The sequence below is a fragment of the Tachysurus vachellii genome, chromosome 5, assembly GCF_030014155.1.
Source record: "Tachysurus vachellii isolate PV-2020 chromosome 5, HZAU_Pvac_v1, whole genome shotgun sequence".
In the NCBI taxonomy this organism is placed as follows: domain Eukaryota; kingdom Metazoa; phylum Chordata; class Actinopteri; order Siluriformes; family Bagridae; genus Tachysurus; species Tachysurus vachellii.
In genome coordinates, this window is record NC_083464.1 from 21,442,501 (window position 1) to 21,467,898 (window position 25,398).

The 25,398-nt window shown below is 40.0% G+C and overlaps 1 protein-coding gene across 2 annotated transcripts; it reads right to left on the reverse strand.

The window, feature by feature from the left end:
• Nucleotides 1–40: 40 nt before the first annotated feature.
• Nucleotides 41–25,269, reverse strand: ankib1b (ankyrin repeat and IBR domain containing 1b). Of its 2 annotated transcripts, XM_060870426.1 has the most exons (21): nt 25,049–25,269; nt 19,592–19,846; nt 16,327–16,627; nt 16,029–16,211; nt 15,825–15,942; nt 13,632–13,840; nt 12,529–12,617; nt 12,186–12,330; nt 9,025–9,191; nt 8,148–8,236; nt 7,548–7,678; nt 7,175–7,309; nt 6,936–7,022; nt 6,782–6,848; nt 6,525–6,670; nt 6,218–6,396; nt 5,743–5,794; nt 4,678–4,752; nt 3,584–3,695; nt 3,270–3,313; nt 41–3,163 (listed from the first exon to the last, which is right to left on the reverse strand). In XM_060870426.1, exons 2-21 carry the CDS (start codon nt 19,777–19,779, stop codon nt 2,384–2,386), a joined length of 3,297 nt encoding a protein of 1,098 aa, XP_060726409.1. In that variant the 5' UTR covers nt 19,780–19,846; nt 25,049–25,269; the 3' UTR covers nt 41–2,383. The 2 variants fall into 2 exon arrangements, with proteins under 2 accessions (XP_060726409.1, XP_060726410.1); XM_060870427.1 differs by lacking the exon at nt 4,678–4,752 and having other exon boundaries at nt 25,049–25,268.
• Between the last annotated feature and the right edge of the window lie 129 nt (nt 25,270–25,398).

Genomic DNA, 25,398 nt, shown 5'->3' on the forward strand with positions numbered 1-25,398 from the left:
TTACACTTGTACATGGTCCAGTAATTTCAAGAAAATCCAGTTTATGTGGGGGGCTTAATAACTTTATTGAGTTTCATACTCAGTTCAGTCAAATTTATTGGCCAAACATCAACCATTTATATATATTTTTCCATATAAACTGGGAATGTATCAAGTATAGACTATGAAAGTGCAAATAACATTTTAAGGATTAGTCACTTAACAATATAAATTTTTAAAATGGGTTACAAAATGTGCTTGCCTTTTTTCCCTCCAATTGCCTGCATTGAAACCCAAATTGCATTTTTTTTCCTCCAAGAAAATAGAACTTGTGTATTTTGATTTAATGCACAGCATACTGTCACATAAATGACGTGTCACTTCACATCTAAACAGATGAAAAGAACCTACTGAATGCTTCACTATGTTAGATCCATCACTTTGGCAACATACATTACTGCTTACTGAAGAAATACTGCAGGTTACTTAGTCAATTCTATGTAGGTATTAAAAGAAAAAGAAAATCCCTTCAAAGCATTTTGTACTACATGAGGATACAAACTACATGAGACAATGTCACATGTAAAAGTACAGTGTTTGTTATTCTATCACTACTATCTATGGAGTTGGATTTTGATTGATGATCTAGCAATACAGCAAATTTTCTTGAGCGACGCAAACCTGCATTAATATATACCTTTACAATTTGGGATTGTGAATTTACCGCATCCAGAATGTTACCGATGCCGTTCAGGATTAATAAAATGGCAGTTTAGACTGAGCTTTTGGCCGGGTGAGGTGTATAGAAATATATGTCCATACCAAAAAGCTTGCTGTTTGTTTCATTAAAAGGCTATTAACAAAAGAATATCACCTCAGTAGTAACAATTAATTAGTTTATAGCGCTTTTTTTTTTTTTTTTTTTTTTTTTTTTTTAAAGTGGCACAGTAAAAGGACTGGGGGTTTTTTTGACACATGGACAAAAAAATTGGCTTTCATTCATTTTTTAGACATTATCCATTATTTCAGTTGTTTTTTTTTTTTTATATGAAAACACATTCAAATTCAATTCAAATAAATAGAAAATCAATTTCACAATATATTAGGTCTGGCGCTTTACATTATAGATGAAGCACAATGGCATCACGTACTGTACACACATCATCTCGAACACTCAAGTCATATTTTATCACCACTAAAACTGGTTTGGAGAAAAGATTTGGGGGGGGGGGGGTAATCAGCAGTGATCCCACACAAGCCTGTGTTAATAACCGTTTTATAAAAAGCTCTGGAGATGGAGCCCAGAGACTAAATAAAGGGTGGTCGAGAATATAGAAAAATGTTAATACAAATGCTAAATCTGGAGACGGTTACTTCCATTGCCAGTGAAAACTACAGCGCAGCGTAGTTTAAGGTAGCACGCATCATTCATTGAGCACTCGAGGGATGTGGCAATAAATAAGATGGAAGTTTCAGGGACAAGGCACTGTAATAAGTTGCGTAGTGTAACCATTGCAGTGTTCCTGCACAGGACGAATTCGACATTACTTTTCATTTTTAAATACCAGTAGCATATTACAGTGATCAGGTTTGACCAAAGAAATGAAGAGTTTGCGACTGGAACAACCGCACTTTGCTTCGCCATGATCAACACCCTCAGAATAGCCCAGCTCTCCAAAGGAAGCCGCTAGAGTTAATATCAGCAAAACTATACACTGGTCTTAAAGGAAGGGTTGTGTTTACAAGAAGGCTATTTAGCCCTCAGCAGCAGGCACAGTCAACACACTGTCCACTGTGTGCATGATCTCTGCATGTGCTGACCAGTGTTTATGGCACCTACAGTAACATCTATCACTAATATGGCAGGTCTTTCACAAAAAAAAAAAAAAAAAAAAAAAAAAAAAAAAAAAAAAAAAAAAAATAGAAGAAGCTGAAAAAAACCTGCTCAAGTTGCACTGGACATTCACACGAACCAGTCTGTCAAACTGAACAGTCCTGTTCCACACTGTAGACCTTTTCCTGTAAAGGAGATCTGGCAGTTCTATAATGAAGATCACTACCCTAATTATTCCCTGCCACAGACTACAGGCAGACATATTTTGTTCAGTTGGAGGTTTCTGGTTCAACTGCTTTCGTTTCATACTCGTTCACTTCTTCAAGACTGTGAAACAGAGTCGGCTTCTAATTAGAAAATTACACATCATGTCCTCAAAGCACAAAAACACAGGCCTGCAGCAAGAGACACCAGACAAGTTTCAAGACAATTTCAGTGTTCTGAAAATAGGGTTTCAGCCGATTTCTAATTATGTCAGTATACGAATGAATCCCTTCTCACGATTGATGCCTTCGTCAGGTTATTCACATCAAAAGTGGTTACATAGGTGGAGGAAGAGGAGGCTTGATTTCATACAAGGTGCACTTGACCCTCCCACTCAGAAGAGCTGCTGCTTGGCTGTTCAGGTTCCGAATCGCCTTTTAGGGCGTCGCCGTGGTGGCTTGGCTGAGAGGCGCCAAGGGTTTCACTCATCTGGGGCACAAGAGCGGTTGCAGCTGGCACATCTACACTCACCAGGTCCAGCTGAGTGGGTCTGATGGGTTCCCTTTCCTGCATACTGCTGTACTCACATTCCTCTTGCTTGCCCTCTGCTGTCCACTGCTGGAAGGGCTTTTCTGATGTCTGATCGGACTCGAGCTGAGTGCCAAACTCTGGATCTAAAGAAGTGGCTGAAGGAACCAGACTGATGTTCTGAGGGTTCATGTCATGGAACCAGGCCATGATGTTGCCCAAAAGATTAGCATTGTCAGCAGAGTCAAACTCGGCAGAGTCCGCATGTCCTGTCGGAGACGGAAAAGGGCCTCCGGTGGGCTCGCGGCTGGGATTACCCACAATGTTAAAGCGTTGAGGAACATTCTGACCGCTTATGTTTCCAAGCTTCTTTAGACTGTCTCCGAGCTCCAGAAGCTCAGAACTGCTCAGTGCAGCACGAGGAACATCCACGCCATGGAGCAACGGGTCCAGTCTGGAGGGCAGAGAAGTGCCGATGGCCCCCAGAGATGCCTCGTGAGCCAGAAGCTCCTGGGTATCTACAGCACCTCCATCCCCCATAGCCATTCCAGTCTCCTGCAGAGAGAGCTGGATGGCCAGCAGGATGTTAGGATCATCTTCATCCAAGGAGCTGTGGGGCTGCAGGACAGAAGAAAAGAATTTCTCATTGTAAATTCTCAGAATAGAATTCACACACAAAGAAGGAAAAAGAAAAAAGAAAAAAAAAAAAAAAAAAAAAAATTACCATTGGTAATCCTTGCCTCTGACTACAACCAACTTGATCGGAATCTGGCAAGAAAAAAAGAAAAGAGAAATGAGAGAGATGGAAATCAACTCGCAATAAACTTCTATGACATGTGAAATGAAAATATTTTCCTAAAAGATTAACTCCTATTAATTTTCAGCACTTATCCACAATTCCAGAAAGAGTGTGTAAAGTAGCACGAGTAACAGTAAAGCACTTTATCCTACTAAAGGTAGATTTTTTTAAGTTTTCTACAAGCCTGAAGAAGCAAGGCATTAAAAACACACTGCAGATTTTACATTTCTGGAAGTTACCTAAATTGTTGGGGTTGGGCTCGTCAGAGTCCGGGGTGTTGCTGCGCAGACTAGTCATGTCTCCACGCCTGCGCTGTCTGTGTCTGCGTCTGTACTGGAACTCTGCATACTCCTAAAGCGTAACACAAAACAGAGCGCACTCAACCACTTCAGAGAAGCTGTTGAGCCCATGCACAGAAGACTCAACCCCTACCCTGCTGAAGAAGAGCCTGTTAAACAGATTCAGCGGGAAATCTCAAAACAACCTCCACAAAAACTGCTACACAAATCCAGACCTGTATGACCACAGCACATCTGACAGGCTAGCATAAAAATAATAATAAAACAACTACAGTGGCCGTCCAGGACTGGACTTGTAGATGGTATACAGTATGTGGTAACTACTTGTTTTGTGAAACCATCATGAACAATGGTATAGACTAAGCAAACAGAAAAAAAGCTGCTGTTTCAATTATATCAGTATGCCAGGCAATTTATAAAGGAAAATACAAGCCAAAAAAGTAGACACAGATATTTGTTCTGTAAACATCATAAGATTTACTATAAGAAACTAGACTGCACTCAAAGCTGCATGCAAAAAAAAGGCTCAAAACATGTCACACTGCTTCAGTAATCAGTGTACATCATGAATAAGTAGTAGTCCTTTCCTCACATCGGCTTTATGATTCTGAAGTCATAATGTTTTAGGCCAACAAAACAAACAAAGGGTGAAGCACCTAAACCAGTTCACCTCAGTTTAAATCTCACCATGTCATATTGACGGAGCTCCGATTCAGAAAAACAGTATGTACATGGCTGCTTCATGTACATGCTTTGCAAAGGAATGGTGCAGATTTTCAACAGTACCAAACAAACAAAACAAAGGTAATATTCTCTCAGGCATGAGATCTTTTTTTTTGTTAAGTCAACTGCAGAGTACAAAACCAAAAAGAGAAGCATGCTGCCAAATAAAAGAGCGAACAATGAAAAGAGTGATGGAGTGCAGATGACGGGTGCCATTCTGTTGCTGATGCTGCCATCCCTAAAATGGAAGAATATTTGGGGGAGGGAGGATAAGAAGGGTGGGTGGTGGGTTGGGTGGGGTTCAGTAATACCTGCCGCTGGCCTCCTGCATTTTGAATGTGGACTCTCGGATCAATTCCCCCGAGAATTGCCTGACTCCCCTGGATCTTTAGATTAGAACAGAATAGCAGTGGAATACCGTTCAGCTACACATGAACATACTCAGACATCCAATAGTGTTGCACCTCAAATCTCAGCATGCGTCTTTTCATCTATAGACTGTAACGTACCAGTTCATTTTTATCCAAATAAATGAATTCATTCTGACATAGCTGTTAGTTCATTTCCTAGTTGGTGCCTAAATTGTAGAATGTGGCTTAACTCAGTTATCCACAATCAAAAGCAGGTTCTACACAAATAATACATAAAAAGGGAAGAGTTAACCTTAATGCTCTGGGGTAGACGTGTTTAGCACTCGCTCCCAAATTCTGCCGATATATAAAATGTTTCTTAGTAGAGAATATTTTTTTCGAAGCTTATAGTTTTACCGAATTCACTACAACAAGGTGTTAAATATAACTCGAATTAAGGCATTCGATAAAATTACTAAGAGAGAAAAGAAAGAAGGGAAAACAATACAAAACTGACAAGACGAAATTCTACACGTGTATAAAATGTGTTATGGCATTAAACATTTTTTGTACTTCAACACTTTGTGCTGTGAATATTGCTACATAATAAAATACTCATATTCACTAGAAGGATTTTTCTCTCCGATGGCACTGCCTGCTGAATCAGTGATGGTTTTCAGCCACTAAAGAGGTCCAATTAAATCCAATCAGAAAACTCCCTGCTGATGGAGTAAACGGTCCTTTATTGGTGCATCAAGATGAGGAAATAAACCAAAACTAATTTAGTTTGCTGTGAACTTATTTAGAATGCTACTGTAATAGTCTGTGGGTCATTATTATGTGAATTAGGGAACGCCAAATGAAATAGACGCTAAGGGTATTCCTATAGTTCATATAGCTGAGATGAAAATTTTCCCTTTAGGTGTATTATTTTCACTAGGCCAACGTGCAAATGGCATGTACTTAACATGTAGTCTACAGCAAAACAAAAATGTATATATATACATATATATATATAACAATTACCTCTGGAGATGCAAAGCCCAGGTACTCCCAGTCCCATGTGCCCCCAGCAAAACTGTGAACATCGACACCTCAATATTACAATCTGTATAAGCAGATGTGTCAGATATAGAAAATATAAGCCTCCCAGTGTCACCAAGCTCTAAATTATGTACAACAAAAGCCTGTTTCTTCAGAATGAAAGTAAAAGTGTTAAATGTCTCTCCGTTAGAATTGGAGACGCACTTTATACGAAAAAAAAAATCCCTGTGCAGTATACCGGTCTCTGTTGTTCTATCTAACTGGATGGACAGGAACATTGTATGATACTGATGTGAAAAACAAAACACAGTAAACGAGATCCTTATTACTCTTCTTTAAGCTTTCTGATAAAACTGCTGACCAAAAATTGCTGTCTCTTCGTCATGGCAGAAAGTTGGCCAACATACATGTGTTTATAGTGCAGATTAAAAAAAAAAAAAGTGAAGTGGTAAAAAACCTGCGTCGTGGGGCTTCTGGTGAGTCATTGGGTGCCACGCCTCGAGCCACAGAAGCCAGGAACTCCTGCCTTTTCTGCTGCACCAGACAGGCAGCACGGATGATCTTATGGCGAGGGGTACGGAGGTAGGGCCTATTAACTTTCTGGGCGAGATCCTCCGTCACCATCTCGAGATCAGTCTGAAGAAGTGAACATGACCACACTTCAGTGATGACTTACTGGTTAAAAACTTTGCTGGGGCAAATGTTTCTTTTTACCGATTTGGTAGCTATAAGCTATAGACAAGTAGAAATGGATGTAGAATTACCTGCATAAGTTCAAAGATTTCTTTCTTGGTGCTTTTGGGCTCCAGAAAGAAACCGTAAGGGTAAGAGCACTTGAGGATACGGCGAGTCTTAAGTAGTTCATGGACTGCATCTTCAATAAAAGTAGTGTCTGGAGCACCTCCTTCCCCTGCAATAGCAAAGCAAAGCAATCAGTCTTCATTCTGTACCTAATAGTGGAGACCTGCTGCTCTGACAAGAGGCATTTGTGTAAGAGGAGAGCAGAAATACAGAGCCTTACTTCCACTCAGGACTTTGCTCAGCTGCTCCATCTTGTCTTTGGCCGTTTTAAGGAGACGTTCTTCCAGCTACATTAAACAGTAAGAGGGAGCATTAGGACTGAGTATGATCTTACTGCAATGGGAAAAACTGGTAATGGAAAAGCAATCTATTACCTGGTAGCTGTGCTCATGATTTTTGAAGCGTGTGTAGTAGTGCATAAAGCGATCGAGTTCCTGGAAGCTCTTGTGCTTCTTCTCAGCCTGCATGTTTAAATACAAAACGGAATTGAACTTTTACATTAATCAGTGCCAATAACTTCAAATCAACTATTTTGTTTGTTTGCTTTATTAAAACTGTTCATAAGGCACAGATACAGATACCATTAAAAATTTATTGAATAAACATGCTGTACCTCCACGGTCATTTCTTTTGACTGCTCTTCCACCTGCTGGATGACCTCGTAGCGAGTGCAGCGGTAATATCCTCCTGTAGAAGAGCTGTGCTTCTTCCACTCCTCCAGACAGATCCAGCAAAAATCATACTTACACTGTAGAGACCCACGAGAAGCATACGATCACACAAGACCTCACTGACCATGACAATGCTTATTAAACAGTAGGTTACACTGTGCTAGTAATCTGATTTATAAAGGCATTATAAAGACAGGATATTTATAGCTTCAGCTTAAAGTTAATATTGGTCTATCCTGCAGCACCTAAACAAGCACTTTTGACAAAAGTGAATTATTTATGCCCTGCACCTTGGAGCAGAAACTAAAAGAGCACCTTGGCACACTGCATGTGGTTGCAACCTTCATTCTTCTGAATGGGAGACTTGCAGTTGGCGCAGGGTTTGGAGTTGGTGAGTAGCCACAGACAGTTGGCAGCATCCTCATACGCCTCACTCACACCTGCCACTGCAGGAGAAAAGGACAAAAATAGATTGTAGTCTTGTTTCAAGCACAGACAAGGCACATTATCGTATGGTTAATGCAAAAAACATGCTCAGAAACAAAAATAAAAGTCCTATGTTTTCAATGCAGCTCCCATTGGCTTCAGGAGTAGCTTAAACCAAAACCCTTCATATGCAAATATCACAGAAATCCTCATAGGCATGACACTTTGCCCAAACACTATTATATTTCATCCCATTGAAAAAAAAAATCCAGTTATTAATCCAATCGATGACAATACCCCTATATGTTATGTTATATGTAGTGCAGCTCAGACGTCTCTTCTACAAGACAGAACGGCAAAGGAAGGAAGGCAAATGTGTCTTTTTTCTTTTTTTTTTTAAATCATGGAGCAGTAATACATTAAAACACTAACACTGCTTAGTACGGGTTATGAATTTGTTGTTCAGGTGTGTAGCAAAACCATACTCACATTCTTCTGGCTTCATGTCAGTGACTTTCTGCAGCCACATTTTCCATGTCTGGCAGTCACATGGTTCATGAGCCTCCCCCTGGCACTCCCTGCAGAGTCACACACAAGAACATGGTCACGGTAGCACAGGCTGAAGGATGTGCATTAGTGGCACTTGCACCTGAACATGTATCCTGCAAACGTATCCTGCTTTGTTTCAGGATTATATTCTGACCAGTGAGAACTCCAATATAACTGAAAAGCTAAAGAAGGAAGGCATTGATCATTACTTCACTTATCACAGCCTGTCAAGAAAAAAAGAAAAGAAAACACCATACACACAGGCATCGGAGTTAGGCAAGCTAGCAGGGGAACAAGTGATCATGCTGAATTGGCAGACTAGTGATTCTAAAGCGTGTATCAATGCTAAAAGCTGGACACTTACGTGAATTGTGGTCATTTATTGCTAATGAGAGTGACTTAAGAAAACCGTGTTATATCAGATAGACAGCACAACTATGTTCCTGCCATCCGTGCTTAGATAGAGCTATGAGCAAATGTCCACACGGCATATGGAGGAACGGAGACAAAAGTGCACTGAGGTAAGTGTAATGAGGCCTGGCACAATCAGTACTAGACACATAACTGAAGTCTGTGCATGTGTGCAGTTTGAACAGAAGGGACAGAGCTGCAGGGAAGAGATGCTCAGCAATTTGCTGTACCATACATCTAGCACAAATCAGAGAACACAAATGCATATCAATAGTTTTCAAACATCTGTAATGTTTAAGCCAATGATTTTCTTGCCATAAAAATAATCTTCTTTTATACAGAGAAGTTGCCAGTGTTGTGGTTTTAGGATCGTAATTATAGTGCTGTGGTGGAAACCAACACTGACCAGCAGAAAAGATGGCCTTTGCCGCAGTCCACAGCCGGGGCCTGGAGCAGAGGAAAGCTGAGTGGGTCGGAGGCGCTGGCACCGGGCCCCTGCCTCGCTAAGCGCACCGCTCTCTCACAGCCTGCCCGCGGACACCACCGGATGGCAGGGTTGTTCTCCACAAAGGCCTGGCAGAGAAGACCAAGAGAAAGGTAGCAAGAGTACAGCCAAATAAAGCAGACAGATGGAACCAGTAAACCCAGCACATTATCAAAACGGACATTAAAAAAAACTAAAGCATCCTTATTTTACGTGAACATAGCAACGGTGTTGTACTTTGTGTAGTAATATGTCACACAATCAGAACAAAAATATAGATTGGAAAACGTTGTGCGGCACAAAGCAAATGATCACTAATGAGAGTCTTTAATTTCAAGCACAACTGCATTATGATGAAAAGAATTGGGATTATGTTTTTTTTTTTTTTCACTAGCAGATCAAGACAGCCATCATGTCCGTTAGTAACCTCTACCCTGACCAGAATTACAACACAACTAAAGCATTCCAGCAAAAGATTCAGAGTTGTTATGGCAACATAATGAATAGTTATTGGGCACACAGCATGAGACACGTCATTCCAAGGCATGTTCAGATTGAAGGGGCAGCGGATCATTACTGTTGTTTCCCCCTATAGCTCACACTAAGTTAACGTTAGCCGTCTTAGTCAGAGGTCGCATTAGCCATCAAAGTTCCTTCAGGAAAATGTGACTGGAATGTCAATAAGAAGCGACAAATTAACAGCTAGCTGGAGCAAAAGATGAAGCATTCTGTGAGTCAATAAAATCAGTATCTTGAGTACAAAGTTAAAGTTGATTAAAATGAAACACCTAGTGCAAAACTGAAAAAAATAATAAATCCTAACACGAGGTTGTATACAGTCGTACGCAAAAGTTTAGGAACCCCTGACAATTTCCATGATTTTCATTGATAAATATTTGGGTGTTTGGATCAGCAATGATCATTTTGATCTATCAAATAACTGAAGGACACAGTAATAGTTCAGTAGTGAAATGAGGTTTATCGGATTATTGGTTTATTAACGTGCAATATGAATCAAAACCAAATTAGACAGGTGCATAAATTTGGGCACCCTTGCCATTTTGATGATATGAATACCTGTAACTACGTAGCACTGATTAACTGGAACACACAATTGGTTTGGTGGCTCATTAAGCCTTGAACTTCATAGACAGGTGCAGCCAATCATGAGAAAAGGTATTTAAGGTGGCCAATTGCAAGTTGTTGTTCTCTTTGACTCTCCTCTGAAGAGAGGCAACATGGAGGCCTCAAAACAACTCTCAAATAACCTGAAAACAAAGCTTGTTCAACATTATGGTTAAGGGGAAGGCTACAAAAAGTTAGTACAGAGATATAAGCGGTCAGAGTCCACTGTGAGGAACATAGTGAGGAAATGGAAGACCACAGGCACAGTTCTTGTTAAGGCCAGAAGTGGCAGGCCACGTAAAATATTGGAGAGGCAAAGGTGAAGGATGGTGAGAACGGTCAAAAACAGCCCACAGACCACCTCTAAAGACCTACATCAACTTGCTGCAGATGGTGACACTGTGCATCGTTCAACAATTCAGCGCACTTTGCACAAGGTGAAGCTGTACGGGAGAGTGATGCGAAAGAAGCCTTTTCTGCACACACGCCACAAACGGAGTCGCTTGAGGTATGCAAATGCACATTTGGACAAGCCAGCTTAATTTTGGAATAAGGTGCTGTGGAGTGTTGAAACAAAGATTGAGTTATTTGGTCATAACAAGGGGCGTTATGCATGGCAGCAAAAGAACACAGCATTCCAAGAAAAACACTTGCTACCCACAGCAAAATTTGGTGGAGGTTGCGGTGGGGCTGTGTGGCCAGTGCCGGTACTAGGAATCTGGTTAAAGTTGAGGCTCGCATGAATTCCACTCCATGCAATGTTGAGGAATCAGTCACAAAGTTGGAGTTACGCCAATGCTGGAAATTTCAACAAGACAACGACCCAAACGACCGGTTCTTATTCAGAACCGGTTCTGTTTTTTAACAGGAACCGGAACCGTGCTTAATTTTTAAGTTTCAGTTACAAACGCGGTTCCGATGCGATGACGGGCAAAGCGCTGGGAGCGGTCACTTTAAATAGCCATGTCTTACCTCATGAATATTAATTGTTTTACAGTCACGCAACCAAATTAACGCAGCTTAACACAGAAAATCAGTCACTCGCGCTGCTGTGCTGAGGTACGCTTTGTGTTAAACATGTCTAAAAAAAAAAGTCTGAAGTTTGGATTCATTTCCAAAGCTACAACAATGAAGCAAATCTACCCCCTCTGAGAGGGTTTTCTCCACAGCTGGAGATACAATAAGCCAGGAAAGGTCTCGTCTTCTCCCAGAGAAAGCAGACGTTAATTTTTCTTCAGAAAAATTGCTAACTGTTTTGCTAAGTTGTAATTCTGAATGTTAAATTTGATGTTGGATTTATTTAAATTTAAAATGATATGAATTGAAATGCTCTGTTTAAAATATTTAAAGAGTGATTAATAAACACAAATAGAATTGTTTAAGTATTGTGCATTATTTTTCACATTTCTTTTATTATGGAATCGGAATCAGAACCGGGAATCGTAAGGCAGAACTGGAACCGGAAAATTTCTTTTGATACCCAACCCTAGTCCCCAGACCTGAATATAATTGAGCATCTGTGGGGTGATTTGAAGCGGGTTGTCCATGCTCGGCAACCATCAAACCTAACTGAACTGGAGATGTTTTGTAAGGAGGAATGGTCAAAAATACATTCATCCAGAATACAGACACTCATTACAGGCTATAGGAAGCATCTAGAGGCTGTTATTTCTGCTAAAGGAGGCTCTACTAAATATTGATGTGCTTTTTCTGTTGGGGTGCCCAAATTTATGCACCTGTCTAATTTTGTTTTGATGCATATTGTGCATTTTCTGTTAATCCAATAAACCTCATTTCACTATTGAAATATTACTGTGTCCTTCAGTTATTTGATAGATCAAAATGAAATTGCTGATCCAAACACCCAAATATTTATAAATGAAAATCATGGAAATTGTCAGGGGTTCCTAAACTTTTGCATACGACTGTAAATGCAGCATCATTCATGATAGTTATACCTTAATATCAAACTGCAGGTAGCGCTTGTCCATCTCCCTGGACACGACACTCTCTATAACCTCCACAGGAACCAACTGGAAGCAGTCATAAGCTGGGCAGAAGATGTTATGAGCCTCTCCCTCCTGGATCTTCATATTCAAAAAGCTGCCAGAGAAGACAGTTTACTAAACAAATGAGTTTAGTCTTGGGTGGAAAAATTCTAGGTGAAAATAGAACAGCTGTCACAAGGCAGCATATGGCACACATCTTGCATCTGAGCCGTTTAAAAACCCAATATAGTTAAAGATGCTGAATGGCCTGTGGAACAAACAAGGGTTTAAAAAGAAAAAAAAAAAAACTCACCTTTCCCAGCATGTTCTGCAGAACTCGTGCCCACACGGGATATCAACAGGCTCTTCGAACATGGAGGCAACACACATACATATTCCACACTGGGAGAATAAACACAAAGCAAAAAATATCAAGAGTGAGATTCTTTCTCTGCAGGTTCATGGTAATACACATCCATATCTGGATCAGGGCAGACTGAGGAAAACATAGCACAGGAGATAACAATATATACACGATACTTCTGTCTTAATTGTTAGCTTAAAACAAGGGCACATTAAATGAGTTTGGACTCAATTTTACAGTCACCAGCCCACAGATTGGAATCTGGGGAAAACTCATGGCACAGGCTCATGTGGTGTGAGCGGTTCAGCGATGTGAGTTTCTCAGTCTGCAAGTTGTCACACATGCTGATATTTTTGACAGTGATGTGTGTAGTTTGAGCATCAGTGACAGTCGTCCGTCTATTTGGGCGTACGACAGCAAAATGTAAGCGCAATAATGTTGTACTTGCATATGGCACGTCATACCCAAATGGATGTTTGGAACAGCAGCATTTCCAGACAGTAAACAGTATAGAAATAGTTGTTTCTTTGGTGTACTTCTCCAAAAGCAAATTTTGTGCTGTACGAGAGCTTGAACACCATTACAGTGAAGAAAAGACTGACTAAAATCATGTTCAGCAATTTTCATAGTCATTTAGTCTGCACTTGACTTTGCGTGACTTAACACTTGGATGAAACAGTGTATCTGTAATGTTAAGCATCATCATGTCCATTCAGTCATCTCCTAAAAAGCTCCTTTATTCTGAGGACTGTGGTTTTACTATTGAGTCTAAAAGTAGCCACTGTGAAACAGCCATTGTTTGACTACACTATCTGTATTGATACATACACAGACTGACCGTGCTCAAGCAACATTCTACCAGGGTACTTTTTCCATCACACAGCCTAATTTCTCACAAAACAACCTGCAAAGGGATCAAATTGGGAACTAGTGAACATAAACAGTCCTAAACCGTAAAAATGACACTGACACCTCCCTCCTACAACATGACTCACTGAAACAGAGCGAATAATGTAGATGTGTAGAGCTTCCACACGAATTAGGGTTCTCACCAGGGAGTGATTATCATCGGCAGGTGAGAGGCTGATTTCGTCAGGTGACGTGATGGAGGAGCGAGTGGTGCGTGGCGTTCGAGGTGAGGGTAGTGTATCCCAGGCATTGTAGCCTTTTGGTGGAGGAGTGGGCATCTGAACTCCAGACCGCTGGCAGCAGTCCTCAGCGTTGGACATCCATGCCTCTAGAAGCTTCTCTCTGTCCCAGTCTGTGTAACACAGATATGGTGTATAATAGGTGTACCATACTGCAGAAATGCCAGATAGATCATACTGTTTCAAAATAATAATATAATCCTTCACTCAATTCAGTGTGTGTGTGTGTGTACTTAAATCTTCTAATTTTATGTGAAAAGAATAATATCCTTGGAAACCCTAAATACAGCCTAGCCGAATACAAATATTATACAGGATATTAAAAAAAAAAAAAAAAGAAAAAGAAAAAAGCATTTTAGAGGACCTCAAAAGGCCCTAAAGCACTGTCACCTGTGAGAAGTTTTAACTAGGGAAGCACAAAGTCCAGTCATATAATTTATGTGTGCTGTTATGTAAAAACATGCTCGGTCATCCTGTTCAAGCTTAACAACTAACACAGCACTGTGATGTAGTGCTCAAGTCAGAGCTCCATGTCAAAACTGATTTAAAGCGTGACCTCCTGCACTATATCCCCATGGGAGAATCCCCAGCGCCAGCATAAAGCACACTGAAACTTCTCATCCAAAGTGCAGTCTGTAAGCTGAGACACTAGAAGAGCCGAGAAGTTTTAATGAAGTGTTAAGTAAATCCAATAGAGTCACAATCCAGCCTAAAATCAACAGACCGCTGTCAACATCACCACAAAAAGGATCAAGACCCAGTATTAAAATTTAAAAAAAGAGAGAAGAGAAAAGTTAGAAAGGATTCAATTTTCTCTTTTCATTGTATCTTTCAGGTTATTAATATACTACAAAGTTAGTAATACATAAGAAACCGAATCACAAATAAAATAACAGGGAGAAACCGCTGCTGACCAGAGCTCAGAAAAAGAATGAGAGAGAGAGAGAGAGAGAGAGAGAGAGAGAGAGAGAGAGAGAGAGAGAGAGAGAGAGAGAGAGAGAGAGAAAGAAAATTTTATTTTATTACATTTTGCAACTATTTAAAAACTACATTTTACATTTCCACAGTTCCTCTGAGGTCATTTGTTTTTTTCAGTGAGCAGGTTTTCCAAACCAAACTGCTTTATATTATATTAGAGAGAATAACAAAACAATAGGAACAGATTTAACAGTATTTTCCATTCTCATGCTCCAATAAAGTTCAGAAATGAGTTAGAATCAAATGAAATTCTGGTTAATTCTGTTTCTATTGTACTATAATTCTGTCTACTATAATAAATCAGTTTGGTTTTGAAAAGAATATATACTGTTAAAAATAAATAAATAAATAAATAAATAAATTCCTTGGGAAAGTGGAAAAATCTGGAACATGGTAATACGTAAATTATTATAAAAGGACACGACAGAAAACGATAGATAGATAACAATAGATCGAGATACATACATACATACATACATACATACATACATACATACATACATACATACATACATACATACATACATACATACATACATACATACATACATACATACATACATACATACATACATACATACATACATACATACATACATACATACATACATACATACATACATACATACATACATGTTGGTAGTTCAACAAACAATCAATATTATATGCCAGTAACAGATTTCAGCCGAGTTTTTGTGGAAGGCCGTTTATGTATTATCTGTAATGATACACATCGCCTACCCTGCACATTCACTTTTTTTAAATATACACACATTCTAAGGAGGAGAAACCCCAGATTTTACCCTATGCCAGCAAATTCCAAAGAGGACATAATTGTAATAATAGCAAGCATGATGGAGAAGAACTTGTCCCTGTGGGAACAACTCATCTAGAACGAGGCCTTGCAATGGCCTGTTCACATAAGTGGAGATAATTAAAGAAAGCACAGATCCTACTGTGTGACCTGCACCAGAGAGCCTTTAACTTCTAGCTTTTAATTCTATTTAATAAAACATACAAAAGCAAATGCCAGAGATGGAGCAGAACTACATGCACTTCACATTTTCAGGGCATATCGGGATCCTAACAGATATCTTAGTGTGACTATGACATGCATACCATGTGCCCTGAGGAGAGCCTCTGCAGTGAAGAGAGGAGCCTGCAGCATGTCTGCTGTCTCCACTATCAACATGTCCTTCAGCCTCCTCAGGTCCTGGACCCGCAAACCCTCGTACAACTGAGACAAATCAGAGACACATTCATCATTCAGCCCAATCTTCTACATCCTAAAATCACCTCCACCATGGTTATTACGCTGCTCACCTCCTTGCGGTCCAGGGCAGCGTACTCTGCCTCGATGTCCTCAGCATTGGGGTCTGTCGAGAAGACCATCTGAGACTCCAGACTTAGTGCCAACTCCTTATGATGCTGTTTCTCTGCACAGTCACATGGTGTCTCCTTATTTTCATTCTCAGCAAACAGATCTGCATTACGCTTTACAAGCAACTGTGAGCAAAGGAAAGCAAGAAAACTTTTTATTGATGCCATTACGCATGGCCATATTCATAACATTTCACTAAAATGACAGAAGATCTAGAAGGCGTTTGAAGAACATGCCCACCTCCACGCACGTCTTCGTCCCTGAGGCAGCAGCATAGTGCAGTGGCGTGTTTTTCTTGTTGTCACTGGCGTTGACGTCGGCATTCTCGTACTCGCCGCGGTCCAGCTTGGCACCGGTCCACTTGAGGATCATCTGGAGGCAATCGGCACGACGCCGCTCATCCTCATAGGGCCGTGCCAGGCGCGGCTGCAGCGTCCCCTCGGCCAGCAAGATGTGTGGACCCATGCACAGCACGTGCAGCGCGGTCTCGTTGTGCACGTTGCGCTTGTTGGGGTTGCCATCCTTGCTGAAGAGGAAGGACCTGAGAAGTAAAATGAAGAGAAGGGGGTCAGGGTAAATGGGTGAAGAAAAAAAAAAAAGAATAACCTACTTCTTAAGGTCATTTCCTCAACTAATGAGAACAGCTGTATAATTTATGATTGCAGTTACATTATAAGTAGATTAATTCAAGCTCTTTTAGCTAAAGCTTGTTTTACACTGTGTAATAACAGCAGTCTGTATGATCCTAATAAATCTGGGCCCAGTTCTAACACAATGTGCAAGAACTCTGTGTCAGCTCATGTGCTAAAGAGCATTTAAAGATAGACCTGTGATTAAACAAAATGTTAAGCTTAGAGAATCGATCAGACTGATTTTAAAGTGAGCTTTGTTTAGCTTTTCCCCGTTGTCATTCTGTGTTCTGTAGCTGTCTCCTGACTGTACATACAGTACTCGCATGGCTTCTTATAAAATAATAAGTGCTCACTTCAGTCACATTCTGCAATCAAACCATTTCTGACACTGATAAAACTTGCTGGTCACTAAAGTGCACTAATTTGGTGACTGGTGAACACATTACATTAGGCTTTCTAAGAGAACTGATATATTGGGGTTTTTTCACCCCGGGATGAAACAGTAATAATCTGTAAATAATCTGTTTAATTTATGTCATACACGTGCATCCACATGACTTGTTATAGACTAATTTACTCCATACATGTTTTTTGTTTTGTTTTTTACATATTTGGATATGAGGCAAAAAAAAAAAAAAAACACAAATAATCTTTGTATAAAAAAATTAAAATAGGAAAAAGACAAAAGAAAATCCCAAAAAACATTTTTCTGACACTTTGTTATCCAGATTCATTCTCAACCAACATCTAAATCCAGAAAAGATGCCATACTCGAGAAGGAGTTCAAAACCCTTTCATCCTGCTGTATAAATATTTTTCATTTGCACACATTATGTGCAATCTAAACGCCATGAGACCATCAAATCACACGCCCACTCCTGGCGCACCATTAAATCACAGTCTTCAAATGTTATGGCTGTGCAGCCTGGAGCTACAAAGCAAAGATTCTTTACAGCACTGCTACGTATAAATACCGAGTGGATTAACACAGAAATTTGTTTATTAATCTATCGTAACTTACAGCTAGCTGGACTTCTCGTCTCATTCCTTGTGGGACTAACGACAAAATAAAACAAAGGCACGTTAGTGTGGACCGGACAGGAGGTCGTTTAAACCAAGCAGACGCTTTGCTTACACGGCACATCCTGTGGGAATTTGATGTATGGAGTTTATTTATAGCTTTCTGAGTGAAACGTCCCAGTTCGGAGGAGAAGCAGCTCAGAATAACCCAACCCTCTAAAATCAGACGACATTTCTAATGTATCTTTAGCCGGATTACTTTCCATCTCAACTACTGTAACAAAAAAATCTGGGCTTGAACACTAGCAGCAGCATCAGTACATCTCAGTTGCACCAGGACTGTGAAAACTGGTTGCTTTCGAGATACGAGATTCGAGATACTTCAGATACGATCATCTGAATCATCAAGATTAAAATACAGCTCTAAATATACAGAATCAAAGACATGGCCGTCTGCAGAATGTGTCCTTCATGACCATTTTAGGTGAAAGCATTTGGACAGGCTGTTAAACTGACCGAGGCGCATAACTGACATTGTAAAAACATCCTGTGACACACAGACCTCCGTGTATCCCCCTGCTGATGGCAATTCAGGCTTGTACTACGTGCAGCCATTACATCCTGCTACTTTGGTTGGCTGAAGCAGATGGTCCATCAACAGCTCTCCACTTATTCCCCTGGGGTGATGAGGTCATATCCAAAAATGCTGTGAGGAATTTGACTGGGAAAAAGCAGTCATTTCTTTTTAATTTCATTTGTTGGCATTGTTCTGACCGGTGAGAAATAAGCCCGAGCTGTACAAGCAATGTAGATGAATGGAGATGAGATATTGGGAACATGAACAGCTCGTTCACTCCCACTTTATAGATGAGACATCAACACCTGTCTCAAGAGCGAAAGCGAATACTATAATTGTGGCTTATCCTGTTACACCTGTACTGGCACTACAAGCACGTAAAGCTACAGACACCTGCTGGATGGTAATCTGGTTTAAATACGTTAATCCTAATTGGGGAATAAATGTCTCGTGTAAGGACAACTAGCATATCTAGGATCAGGAAAATTATACTGTTTCAATACTACGTCATTTTTAATATCTGGTCATAACACATTCTGTCGTTAAAGCAAACAGATTAATGTTTTATGTTGTAAACTGTGGATAATCTAATAATAAACAAATCGGGTTTACAATCGAGACTTCTGTATAAGTCACGTAGTTCAAAAGATTTAGAACAATTAAGAAAAAAATGTTCAAAAACGGTTGGTGTCATTTTACGACACATTTCTCTGGTGTCAGGAAATATGAGGATATAATATCAGTGATGCCCCAGTACACGTTCTTGCAGTATCAAAGCCACCGTGAGATCTTTGGTTAACATTTTTAGACAGTCTCTACACGACAATGCGAGCTCTGCGATAGGTGGAAGAACTTGCAGTTTTTCTAAATTAGCTTAGAATTGGGCCGAGATTCACCCTGTGACATCATCAGGAGTACAGTTATCAGAAAAAGTAATTACATTTATACCACAAAAAAAAAAAAAGCACAAAAACACAAGCATTGTATTCACAACAATGACAAAAAGAAAAACTTTTCAAGTCACTGATTATAACTTAAACAGAATAGAAGAATAAAGTATATGTTTTAAAACTCTGCCACTTCATGAACACATTTATAAGGTATTATAAAAGTCATCTACACTAGAAACAGCTTCAAGTATGATGCTATATGTATGGTCATAACGACCGGCCCTATTCTCCAGTACAGTGCAATACATCCTGCCCATTAGCACGAACACCAGTAAAGTTACACTTGGTAAAATCTAATCTGGGCATGAAGCACTGTTGTGTGTTACCTGAGTATCCGTGTCATTGCATGCCTAGCAGCGTAGTGGAGAGGGGTGTTGTGTTGATAAGGTTCCCCGTATGAGGTGTTGGGGTCCAGTGACTCTTTAAACTGTGGGTTGCCCTCGTAGAGCTGGTAAGCGAGCACCTCATCTCCATTAATAAGCGCTTTTCGAAACTTGGTCGCTATATTCCCCATCGTTCAGCTCCCAGCTCTCAGCTCCACTCAGCACTACTTAGGCCGTGGATCCGGCATCGCGTGTCTCCTGGTAACATCAGAAAGACAAAAATGATCCTGTTACACATACACACGTACATGTTGAGAATGGAAACAGAAGTACAGTCCAGTATCCGCTTTTTACAAGCCTACATTCTCGAATGCTGACGAGCCGGATCGTTATTTGCCAAACGCTTACCAGAGAAGGAGGAGTCAAACCCGACTCGAGCTTTTTCTTTAATAAGTTCCTCGTAAAAAAAAGTGTAGCCTGGCGAACTAACAAAGCAAACAAGGCCTAATGTGTCCACGCAGACATTGTCTCTATTCTCTGCTAGAGAATGAAGAGTTAGTTCTCCCCACCGAGGCCCAGCAGTATTCACAAAAACAAAGTCACATGCTCAGCCACATGAGGGGCCTGACAGGAGCAGATGCTGTGCATGTCCTACTTGATGCATTTTTCTCTACATACATGACAGAAGTGCCTTAAACAGTCATTTTACACAAATTCTGCTGTTAAGCGCTGCAAGATACGTTAACTGGTTACGCTAATTAAATATTTGTGACACGGCACAAAAACCGACCCATGAAATATTGAGCTGCACTTTCGGATCATTAAATTCTTATTAAAGCTGAATGCCTTCGGTGCCGGGAGACTACAGGTCCACCGAGTACAAAGCGCTGTCTTACGATTTGCTACCAACAGTTCTGTCGTGTTCACAAAATAATAATTGACTGGAATGATAGCATGCTAGCACCCCACTGACAGAGCAGGATGCCAAAGGAACAAAGTACAGAGCATATGGACATGAGTCAGTAAAATAACCGGTTTTCCCTGCTGTGTCCTGCCGTTAACTGTATGTAACAATTAGGGAGGCACCCACTTGAAAAGAATAAAAAACTGATGGATAAACATGGCTTAAGAGGATTAGACATAACACACGTTTTTGTCTTTACAAACCAGCAAGGCCTTTCTTTTCTAATGCAATGCAGTACATTTGGAAATTGAAGTTCACCTACATAGAACCTACAGTAGCTGCGGTGGAAGTCTAGACCCGATGACTTTATCTCGACATCCAACTAACTCGTTTTGTGATTACACTCCGCACTTTCTTATAATAACCGCTCATGTAGTGTGAAGTTCATGAATCTCTCTTTTTTTTTTGCACCAATAGTTTTAAGCCCTCAGCAACAAGTAGCAAGAACAGACCTGAAAAACAACCAATGAGAGCTCAGAAGAAACCCTGATTCATCAACTGTCCTGCGCAGCAGAGTCCTTAATCCAGTTGTATCTGTTCATCCACTCGTGTGGGTGGTTTAAGGCAACATGAGGGCACAATAAAAATTAAAACGCTTTATTACGAAAGTATTTGGTTTGCCATGGCCAAATGTTGGCAGTATGAAAACAGCGACACTTTTGCACTTCCAATCTTCAATGTGTTTTACCAATTAATCTTTCTGGTCTCACATTTCTCTAAAGCTTGTGTGTTTATTTGTTGCAGGAATGCAGGATTCAGGCACACGTTGTGCGGTATGTACAACAACATCCACCAAACAACTGATCCCAATTCATGTAGTGTGAGCGACTCAGAGATTGTGAAAGTCGTATAATGTACATTTAGCTGAAGCCAACAAAAGACCTAGGATTACGATTTAAGTCCACGTGCAAACCTCCACTCACACAGTGACTCATGCACCACAGGAGCCAGGGAGACGAGACACACTTTTCCTTCAGGAGCACCAGGGGCTTCCGGCTCCCTCTGCCAACTGCCCTCAACCTACTGGGAGCAGGTTCTGTTAGAGGGGCAGGATTCAGCGGCTACAGTTATACCCCTACTCGTACCATCTGTCCACACAGGCACCCGAAGTGACCAAACAGCTGATTCTCAAGTCTGCTTTTAGCCTGAGAGGTTATAATTCACAAGTCCATTATTCTGGATAAATGTAAAGCGTACAGTCTGCTTTCAAAAAGGAAATTCCAGATTTATGGCTGACATTTGCACTCATAAAGTGGAACTAAATAGCTTACAAATTGCACTGATTAAGCATTTAGCAAATCGTTTTGCTTGTAATTTTCAGAGAACCTCACGAGAACATGGACACACAAAAAAACACGTGTTTTCACTTAGCAGAGATTGCAGCAAATTAAATTCCATTATGGCCATGAAAAGAAATTAATCTTTTAGAGTAGAGAACATACTTACAAAAAAAATAAATAAAACTATGGAAAGTTTAGATTTGAAATAAGAAATATTAACACACACAGCTTCAAAAGAGGCTTGTCTTTACCTTTAAAAAAAGCATTTGGATTTCACTTCAAATTAAAAGAATAAAAATCCTTATAGTTGTGACTGGGATTGAAATCGGTTTATACAGAAAATGGACATTTGTTTCAAATAAACGTACCGTGAAAGGTTTTAAACCATTAAACAACAACTATAAAGTCTTTGTCTTAACATCTAGCATCAATACAATCCACTTTATCTACACAAACATAAATCAAGTCATTTATACGTGTAGATTTTTTTTATTTTTTCAAATATTCTAATTCTCATTAATTATTGTAATTTTCCCTTTATCCGTATTTTTTTCAATAAGTTGCCATTATTTTTTATCTTATCAATTTAACACATTGCACACATCTGCAGGGATGCAGAGAGAAATGTACTGATTGAAACACAAGTAATATCGTTGGTTGTGGTGTTTCAAAGTAATTAGAAGCCTTTATCACATACAATACAGCACAGTGAAATTCATTCTTCACATATCCCAACTTTTGGAGGTTGTGGTCTTACCCATGGAGCAGAGAGGTGTTAAGGGCCTTGCACAAGGGCCCAACAGTGGCAGAATGGGCGGTACTGGGGCTTGAACCCCAATCCACCAATTAACAACCTAGAGAATTAATCGTTTGTGCCACCGCTGCCCCTAATACTTTATTAAAACGTCTGCAGTACAGTTTGTCAGGAAAGGAAGAGCCGCTGAGCAGATTTTATCTGAATGGTAGACGCAGTAACACGGACATGATCCAAGCGCTTAAGTTTCAGGAGCGTTGAGGTGGTATTTAAACATGGTGGCTGAATCATTAGACTGTAGTGTTTTATCTTTCATCAATGCCAGATTGGGACCAACAGAGCACAACTTAGTGGACATTTAAGACTTTTGGGCATTTAAAACTTTTACATCTTTCACTTCTGTTTAGAAACACACATGATCAGACTACTGACTGGGTCACTGCAGTGCAGAAAAATGGTCAAAACCCAAGATTACATCTAGCCAACAGTGACTGTGATGAACTACTATGCACTTACCACACTTTATGTACATAACTGATCAGTCATATATTCTGTATTTATATTTAATACTCATACTGTCTATTGTATCACATCTGCATTGTCTTGTATAGTCTGTATTATCTTGTCTTGTATAGTATAGTGTTATTTATGTCTGTATTATCTTGTCTTGTATAGTATAGTGTTATTTATGTCTGTATTATCTTGTCTTGTATAGTATAGTGTTATTTACATCTGTACTTTTGAGAGTCACAAATAGCTGGAACCAAATTCCTTGTGTGCGTCAACACACTTGGCCAATAAACCTGATCCTGGTGTTTTCCATTAAAGGTCAAGGCAGATTTGTTCCTAGATTCAGAAGGTTTCAGTTTAATGTATATATTTTTTTACATGAAATGTTGCTATTCTAATTTCTGGTGGGTTCAGTGCACTCTCTTTCATCCATAGCCACTCTCTCTTTGATCTTATAAAAACATCCGTATACATACTGACAGCACAAGGATCGTTTGGAAGAAATTGTTCTCAGAAATGTCTCTCTAAACAAAAAGAACAGCTTTTGTGTGTATTATTGTATGTTTAATCTAGGTTACATAGAGTGAGCATTTCAAATCAACTCTCCTGCTGAAAATCCCTCCTTGGTCTGAACAGCTATCTTCAGCCAAATCACACAGTGAGCTGGTCAAGCTGATAGAACTAAATAGATCAATAAATGTTAAAACGTCCCCTACCAAAAAAAAAAAAAAAAAATCTTGTCCCTCATGATGCATTTTGCAGTAGGTCAGAAACTGTTTCTATCTGCCAGCTGGCTACATGGTCTACCAGTTTGACCAGCTGGGCCTGGGGTTTGGCTGCTCATGATAGCTGGATTTTTAAACAGGGTTTTCTGTAGATAACAAATAAAAAGGTTCACAGCTACAAAGCTAAAGTAAATCTTGGCATTTGAGGTGTCTGTGTTGAATATGGAGGCCGTATGGTGTCCTCCAGCTGCCTCAATGTTGTTTAGAGATAAACTGGCTACATTTCCTAGAAGACTCTGGGCTCTGTGTGTGTGTGTGTGTGTGAGTTGTTTTATTTATATATATATATATATATATATATATATATATATATATATATATATATATATATTCTGTTTTCTAACACAGACAATGCCAGGGAAGAAGAATACCTTGTTAAGCAACCACACCTTATTCCCAAAGACAGCACTGTACCAAGCTTCACTACGGACAAAAGAAACCTTAAAGTCCCGAGCACAAAACTAAAAACGTGTCAGTTTTCATATCAGAAATGAGAAAAATAAACAAACAGAAGCGTCATATACTTTCCAGACTATTTCTTTATCCGTATCAACGCCTTGTCGTGTCATTCGTATTTAGCCATTTTCAGTTTGCTTAAAGAAGCGTTTAAATCGCGAGCTGCATCCATTCACGGTTAACTGGCTGTCTAACTTACCGAGAGCCAATGCTAACTAGTCGTGTTAGAAAAGACAGCTGGTTAATGTGTCCTGACACCGGCCCGTCTGTACAGCAGCTAGCTAGCGTTACTAAGCAAAACACACTCGGCGTGAACATAAACACTAACTTGCTCCAGACATTTTCACTGCTTTATATAACACTCAGACACGTATCAAACAGCCCAGCTACTACTCATACTTTTCAGCAATGTCCTAGCTATCCAAACAAAACAGACAATAAAATAATCAGATAAGCTAAAACACCAATAACAACCAGCTTGGATATTAAACCTGGCTTTGCTAGCATACCACGGTGTTAGCTAGCTAGGCGCCTTGTTTACTAACATTAGCCAGTAGCGCCCGTTTGTGTTGTCTTATAAGCTAACTTTGTTGTTGTCTCGGAAATAAACACTGATAACGTATGAAACCGATCACCTTAAGACGGAGAAACACGCGTCTAACGTAATGGAAAGCTGGTAACATGATAGAGGAGAATTTTAAATGTGTTTACCCGATTATCAGGAACAATAGGTGCGAGTTGGCTCGTTCTGCTCAACTGGAAAAACTCTGATACTGTTTCAGTCATCAGTCCGATCTGAGTTACTTTCACTCCAAAAATCGCCTTCCTTCTCTGCTCTTTGTTGTAAACGAGCTCAAATGAGCGTGAAGCAGTAAACAAGCAGCCAGCCTTCCTCTCTGTTTAACCTTCCACCAAAATACAAGTCCCTGTAACGCTATCTGTGTGTGTGTGTGTGTGTGTGTGTGAGAGAGAGAGAGAGAGAGAGAGAGAGCATGACTCTTTGCTTTGCACATTCAGCACAATACAAGTTTGGTTAATATTTGTTCAAATACCATCTTCAG